General features: G+C 54.2%; 1 protein-coding gene across 1 annotated transcript; it reads left to right on the top strand.

Annotated features, from left to right (window-relative positions):
- Window positions 1–310: 310 nt before the first annotated feature.
- SLC46A1 (solute carrier family 46 member 1) lies at window positions 311–7,213 on the top strand. The gene is made up of 5 exons (XM_045984583.1): window positions 311–601; window positions 1,042–1,894; window positions 3,782–3,865; window positions 5,926–6,082; window positions 6,624–7,213. Exons 1-5 carry the CDS (start codon window positions 374–376, stop codon window positions 6,679–6,681), a joined length of 1,380 nt encoding a protein of 459 aa, XP_045840539.1. The 5' UTR covers window positions 311–373; the 3' UTR covers window positions 6,682–7,213.
- Window positions 7,214–7,657: the final 444 nt, after the last annotated feature.

Here is a 7,657-nt window from a genome sequence, read left to right as displayed (position 1 = left end):
TCTGTAGACGGTGACCATTAATAATGGCTAGCCATAGGGTTGGTGGAAGGATAATGTACGCGGAGTTAAGTACAGTGCCCAGCAGATGATCAATAAATGTTAATTATTGATAATTTTGTTATCGTTTGGAGAGTTTCTGGGCCTAGAAAGTAGGGCTGCAGGGCGGTATCCTCGCACAGACTGCAGGTGAGGTCACTCGGGGGCAGGGGTGTGGGGCCCCTCTTCCGCCCTCACCGGCCCACAACGGGCGGGGCGAGAGTGAGGGGGACAGCGGCCCCGCCCCGTCAGACTTTTTTAAAAAGGGACGCTGGGCGCAGGCGCAGGCGCAGAAAGCCCCGCCACCCGTCTGGCGTAGCCCCTGAGGCGCAAGCGCATGGAAGGGTGCGCGAGCCCCCCGGGCGAGGCCCGCCCGCGCCTCAGCCCCGCTGTGCTGTGCCGCGGCCCCGTGGAGCCGCTCGTCTTCCTCGCCAACTTCGCTTTGGTCCTGCAGGGTCCGCTCACCACGCAGTACTTGTGGCACCGCTTCAGTACCGACCTCGGCTACAATGGGACCCGCGACAGGGGCAGCTGCAGCAACCACAGCGCGGACCCCATCATGAAGGTAGCGGCGCGAGAGGAGCGCAGAGCGGGGCACCGGCGGGGGGGGCGGGGGGGGGCGGGGGGAGGGGGCCGGGGGCCCGGGCGGGAGCGTGGGGGCGGCCGAGGGGCGGGGCTTGCGTCCGGGAGAGGGCCAGCTGGTTTTGGGTAGTGGGCGGGGCCAGAGCGACCGCTGCGGGGGAAGAGGGGGGTGTTGTGCTTAATGCTCCTCTGGGTAAAGCGAGGCCAGGAGGATGAACAAAAGAGAGTGAAAGTAAGGGATTGGGACCGTGGTCCATTCTCCCATAAGCCAGGGCCAAGTTTTTGGGAGTTTTACAAAGATTCTCTGAGGTTTAGGGCTTCGAGGATAGTCCCCATCCCTCTCTCTCTCAGGATGGTGGTGGTTTGCGGGACAGGCAGCCCACAGTGAGGAACAGCACCTGGTTACGATTCCTGTCCCCACAGGAAGTGGAGACCCTTACCTCCCACTGGACCCTCTACATGAACCTGGGCGGCTTCCTGGTGGGGCTGTTCTCGTCCACCCTGCTGGGTGCCTGGAGTGACTGCGTGGGCCGCCGCCCCTTGCTGGTGCTGGCCTCCCTGGGCCTGTTGCTGCAGGCGCTGGTGTCCATCTTCGTGGTGCAGCTGCAGCTCCACGTGGGCTACTTCGTGCTGGGTCGGATCCTTTGTGCGCTCCTGGGGGACTTCAGTGGCCTGCTGGCTGCAGGCTTTGCCTCGGTGGCAGATGTCAGCTCCAGCCGCAGTCGCACCATTCGAATGGCCCTGCTGGAGGCATGCATTGGGGTGGCAGGGATGCTGGCCAGCCTCCTTGGGGGCCACTGGCTCAGGGCCCAGGGTTATGCCAACCCCTTCTGGCTGGCCTTGGCCTTGTTGATAGCCATGACTCTCTATGCAGCCTTCTGCTTTGGTGAGACGGTAAAGGAGCCAACACCTGCCAAGCTCTTCACGCTCCGCCATCACCGGTCCATTGTCCAGCTGTATGCGTCTCCGGCCCCAGAGAAGTCCAGGAGGCACTTAGCCCTGTACTCTTTGGCCATCTTCGTGGTAGTCACTGTGCACTTTGGAGCCCAGGACATCCTGACCCTCTACGAGCTGAGCAGACCCCTCTGCTGGGACTCCAAGCTGATCGGCTACGGTTCTGCCGCGCAGCACCTGCCGTACCTCACCAGCCTGGTGGGCCTGCGGCTTCTGCAGCACTGCCTGGCCGACAGCTGGGTGGCCGAGATTGGCCTGGCCTTCAACATTCTGGGAATGGTGGTCTTTGCGTTTGCTACCATCACCCCTCTCATGTTTACAGGTTAAGTGTGTGGGCTCGGGGATGGTTTGTCCCAAAGGTGCTGGGTGAAAATTGGGGTCAGACACTCACGGCCTCTAAATGTGGTTCGTGCCTGTGTCTAGAATCATTGTTAGGCTCCTTGCCTGCACTGGAGGACAGACAACCAAGAATCTTCATAAAAATGCCATCTTTGTTAGCCGGAAAAGACAGACCTTCAGTAGCCTCAGTCATTAATCCAGTTTGTCAACTATAAACATCATTAGTAAGATAGAGCAAAAGACACAAGTATGGCTCATACACTGATTGCTTCACTTGTTGGCCCTCACAGCCGGCATTTATGGTGCTCTTAAACAAAGTCCACGTCATTAATGCCTTAATATTCACTTCTTTGATAAGAATCACAGGCCATACCTCAAATATCCTTGGTCACCTTCCTTGAGTTTAAAAAAAAAAAAAAAAGTCTTCTCTGACACAGATATCAAATTCCTGCCTGCCTTAGTTCTTCTTTTTTTTCTTTCTCCTCCTCTCCCTCATCCTCTTCCCCTTCCTCCCTCCCTCCTCCCCCTTTTTCTTTTGGTGGGAGAGGGGTGGCTAGGAATGAGGAAGTTAACTTTTTTTAGAGAGACAGATGAATTTTGATAGAGTCCTAAAATATGTTTACGAAGTGAGCTGATCAGTAATCAGAGATGTCTTCACTTGGCTGCTTGCATGGAGAGTGAGGCCGAAGGGGACCAGGTACCTTTCTCTCCTGCCCACGGCATCTCCCGAGGCCCCGGTGCTGGGCTCAGTGCCCTCAAGGGTGCAGAGATGATGGAGACACTGTCATAACTCTGGGGGAGCCTCAGCAGCGTGGGTTAGAGGGTCTGACACCTGAAGGGGCTGTGGGTTACCTCAAATACTCACTTGTGATAGTCCACTGTCCTCTAGAACCAACAGTCACAGAAGGGAGAGAAACTGTTACAACAGAAACCTTGTACGCCTTTGAGTAACAAATGCAAGGGGAAAAGGAACTTCATTTCCCAGGGCTGCTGTAACAAATTTTCACCAACTGAATGGATTTAAACAATGGAAATGTATTCTCTCACAGTTCTGGAGGCCAGAAGTGAAGTATCTGTCTCAGTGGGCCCCAGGCAAGGGGTCAGCAGAGTCATCCTGCCTTCGAGGCTCTGGGAGAGGATCTCCCTCCCCTCTTCCAGCTTCTGCTGGCTGCCCGAATTCTGTGGCTTGTGGCCAAGTCACCCTAATCTCTGCCTCTGTAGTGACATGGCCTCTTCCTCTCCTGTGAGCCTTCTCTGTTCTGTCACATCTCCTTCCGTTTCCCTCTAAGGATTCACGTGATTACATTTAGGGCCCAGTCCGATCCAGGAAGATCGCCTCATTGCAAGATCCTTAATCATATCTTCAAAGACCCGGTTTCCAAATAAGGCAACATTAACAAATTCCAGGGATTATGACCTGATGTCTTAGGGTGACCGTTATTCAGCCTCCTACACACCCCAGAGCCATTCTGTGATAAAGGCTTTGTTATCCTTTCACAGACGGGAGTCATGTCCAAGGCCACACAGTTAGTAAGCGATGGCATCAGGTTAGGAACTCAGGGCCGACTCATTTTCTGTGCCTTGCCATCTCCCTTTGAAGCTCAAGGTGGGTGAATCGTGCCCGCTGTGACCGCAAGAGGGGTTCTGACAAGAACATAATTGGAGGGAAGTCAGCATTCATTCACGAAAGAGGTAGTGGGTGCGTCAAGCCTTGAGAAAGGTGGTCTCTGTCCCTCCATCAAAAGGGAAGCTCTTCCTATGTCCATCCTGAGTCCCACGTGGGCTGTGTATGTAGAGGAGCTCTGCTATGCACAGTGCTTAGGCACACCGCTCCCTGACCCTGTTTTCTTGTTTGTTTCTTTCTCTGCAGGGTATGGACTCCTGTTCCTGTCCTTAGTCATCACACCCATCATTCGGGCCAAGCTCTCCAGGCTGGTGGACGAGTCAGAGCAGGGTGAGTGCCAGGGTCAGCCTGCATCTGGTTGCTCATAGCCAGTGTTGCCTGAACTGGGCAGAGAGCAACTGTGAGCCAGGAGGGGCCTCCCTTCCTCCCTACCACCCGGAACACTTTAGTAGCCAAGACAAATGCACTTCCGTCAAATTGCCTAGGGCTGGCAGAGGACCACAGGACCTTGGATTTTGAGATCACGGGGTTGGAATTTGCAGTCAGCAGAGCACGCTTGTTCTCTTGGGTAATCCGAGCACAGGATTTACTCTCTCCAGATCTCAGCTTTTTTGTCTGTAAAATGGATGTGATGGTGTCAGAGTTCCCTGCTTCACTAGGGCCGGTGTGCAAGCTTAGAGGAAGCAAGTAACCTTTAGATATTTCCTTGTCCCGAAGTAACAGATGAAGAAGCAGAGACCCAGAGGGTTAAATCGGGTCAGCCAAGGTCCCTTAGTAAGTGGTAGAGCTAGGATGCAAACCCAGCTCTGTTTTGTTTTGTTTTAAAGATTTTATTTATTTTTTAGAGAGAGAAATCACAAGTAGGCAGAGAGGCAGGCAGAGAAAAGGGGAAGCAGACTCCCTGCTGAGCAGAGAGCCCGATGTGGGGCTCGATCTCAGGACCCTGGGATCATGACCAGAGCCCAAGGCAGAGGCTTAACCCACTGAGCCACCCAGGCGCCCCCCCAGCTCTGTTTTTTTTGTTTTTTTTTTTTAAGATTTATTTATTTGACAGATAGAGATCACAAGTAGGCAGAGAGGCAGGCAGAGAGAGAGGAGGAAGCAGGCTCCCAGCTAAGCAGAGAGCCCGATGTGGGGCTCGATCCCAGCACCCCGGGATCATGACCTGAGCCGAAGGCAGAGGCTTTAACCCGCTGAGCCACCCAGGCGCCCCCCCCAGCTCTGTTTTTAAGAGCGGCAGGTCCTGGCTCTGTCACCCACTGCCTGTGTGATCTTGGGCGGGTCCCTTCTGTCTCGGTGCCTGTTTCCTCCTGTGTAACATGAGTGGTTTGCTCCTGATGACAAGGTCCTCCTGGCAGACTCAACTTCTGTTGGGTTGTTGCTTATTTTGCAAAATTTGGGTTCTGCTGGCATCTCTCTAAGGAATAGCTTCTCTGGCCTCTGGGTCTTTAGATCCTAGTCTGGAAATATCTGGCTCATCCATTTCCCCCCATCTGGCCTGGAAGGGGGATCTGGTGCCATGTGCAGCTCACTATGGGTTCATTCTGTTGTCCCCCACCCCCACCCCGAACCCATGTACCTTCATTCATTCACTCAGTAAGCCTTTTTTCTAGCACCTTCACTGTATCCAGAGGCCCCAAGGGGAACTGGAGAAAAGAACAGCCCTCACTAACTGCCTGCCTGCAGGGGGCTAGGGCCTGTGATGGATTTTTTTTTTTTTTTTAATGTTTTATTTATTTGACAGAGAGAAATCACAACTAGGCAGAGAGGCAGGCAGAGAGAGGAGGAAGCAAGCTCCCTGCGGAGCAGAGAGCCCGATGTGGGGCTCGATCCCAGGACCCTGGGATCATGACCTGAGCCAAAGGCAGAGGCTTTAACCCAATGAGCCACCCAGGCGCCCCAGTGATGGATATTTTTACATGTGAATTTACTCTTGCTGCCAATCTATGAAATAGTTATTGTCCTTGTATAACAGAAGAGGGACAGAAACCCAGAAGGATAAGCAACTTATTCAGTGATGACACAAATAATAAGTGTTGGAACTGGGAATTAAGCCAGCAATTAATCTGAACAGGAGATGATTCCCAAAGGACATAAACCAAAACCCATTTTATCAGGGTTTTGGTAGAAGATAGCACACATACTTTGAATACATGGATTTAATAACAGCCATTTATTTGGTAGCCCCTTTGTGCCAACCGCTCTCCATGCACGACCTCATTGAACCCTTATCACAACACATGATGTAGGATTTATTGTTGAGGAAGGTGAGACTCAGAAAGGTTAAGTGACTTGCCCCAGGTCACACAGCAGTAAGCTAGCGATGCTGGGATTTGAACCTAGGTCTTCCATCTCAAAGTAAAAAAAGTATGATGTTTATTTCTTCGCAGGTGCTCTCTTTTCTGCTGTGGCCTGTGTCAATGGCTTGGCCATGCTGATGGCTTCTGGCATCTTCAACTCGCTCTACCCAGCCACCTTGAACTTCATGAAGGGGTTCCCCTTCCTCCTGGGAGCCGGCCTTCTCTTCATCCCGGCCATTCTGATTGGGTAATGCAGGGCTCTGACTCATGATCATAATAATGCCCTTTATCCCAAAGAATTCCTCTTTCTCCTCCTCCTAACCAGAACTCATTCAAGGAACCCCTTGACTCTCCCCTTGAGGACAGCTGCCTAATCTTCCTGGAGCCACTCCCCAAGGGCAAGGCCAAGGGGTGGAGGGGCAGTAGGGGAAGGGACAGGCTCCCATTGCTTGCTGGCAAGGCTGTGTTCTCTCCCTCAGCTCCCCTCCTCCATTCCCATTTTGCAGATGGAAGTAAGGTGACGGGAATGTGCTAACAAGAAGCCTGGAGAGCTTTCTCAGCTAACATGGCTGGCCCCCAGGCTTGCCTGAACTTCTGGGTTCTTCCTCCTGTAGCCTTAAGAGTTGCTTTCCAGAGCCCTGTCTCTGGACATTGCCTTGTCTTCCACCTCTCAGCTTTGGGAGGGAATACCTGTCCCAGTCCACCCGATAAAGCCTGTGTCCCATCTCTAAGAGTTGAGCATGTCTCCCCTTGTCAAATCTGAACCCTTTCTCTGGTCTCTCTCACAGGGTGCTGGAAAAGGCTAATCCTCGCCCTGAATTCCAGCAGTTTCCTCAGAGCCCCTGATCTGCCTGCACCAGAGACAGAGGGCAAAGGGAGCAAATGGAACACAAAGCAACTCCAAATATGTATCTGGATCCCGGCCCGCGACATGGGCACCGCCCCTCAGAGGGCACGCATCTGCCTCGGACGGAGTGTCCAGCTAGACGGCTGTGCCAGCCTAGGACTTCAGCCTACTTGGAACCCAGATGGTCCTACTCCAGGAGGCAGTGGGGGAGCCATTTGGAACGGGGGTGGGTGCCCCCTTCCTACCAGCAGTCACAGGGAACCCTCCAGGGGAGTAGAGGTTCCGACGGAGGGACATCTCAGGGAGCAGCTAAAGCCCAGGGGCCGGCATCTCTGCTTCAGCCCAGACGGCACAGCTCACGGGGCCATTTCCGGGGCGCAGCCACCAGTGGCCCCTCAGCAGTGAATATGGTTCTGAGGGGAAGGCTGTGGCAGGGCTGGGTGCCCCCTGGGGAGAATGCTGCCGTCTTGGGCTGGGATCGACCCTCTGAGCTTAGCAATGCCAATCACAATAAATCCATAGAATCACACTGAAGTGAACCTTCCGGGCCTGCAGGGCCTTGGGCTGTGGGGCTGTCTGCTTTCCCGCTCCCGGTCTGCCCACCAGCAGTCCGACAGCAGCAAGCTTCTGGGCTGGGCAGGATCCCTAAGCTGCTGTGGACTGGCCCACACCACATCTCACTGCTCATTCTCTTCTCTTGAGCTGCTGGAGAGGCTGGCGGGTTGCCCGGCTGGCCTCAGGCCAGTGGAGAGATTGGGGGCAGAGCCCATTCCTGAGGGTCCACCAGAGATCCGTCCCTGAAGGCATCAGGTTTTGTTACTACTCTGCCCTCCAGTGCTCCCATTGCCATGCATTTCAGTGGGACTGTGTGCTGAGACCGTCCTCCTGCTTCTGTAGCTCAACGGGAACCCGGAGAGGGGCCTGACTCCCCGATATGATCAGGGCTGCAGTTTCTCAGAGAACAAGGGGCCCTTT

The sequence above is a fragment of the Meles meles genome, chromosome 18 (assembly GCF_922984935.1).
Source record: "Meles meles chromosome 18, mMelMel3.1 paternal haplotype, whole genome shotgun sequence".
In the NCBI taxonomy this organism is placed as follows: Eukaryota; Metazoa; Chordata; class Mammalia; order Carnivora; family Mustelidae; genus Meles; species Meles meles.
This window is presented reverse-complemented; position numbering and strand designations above follow the sequence as displayed.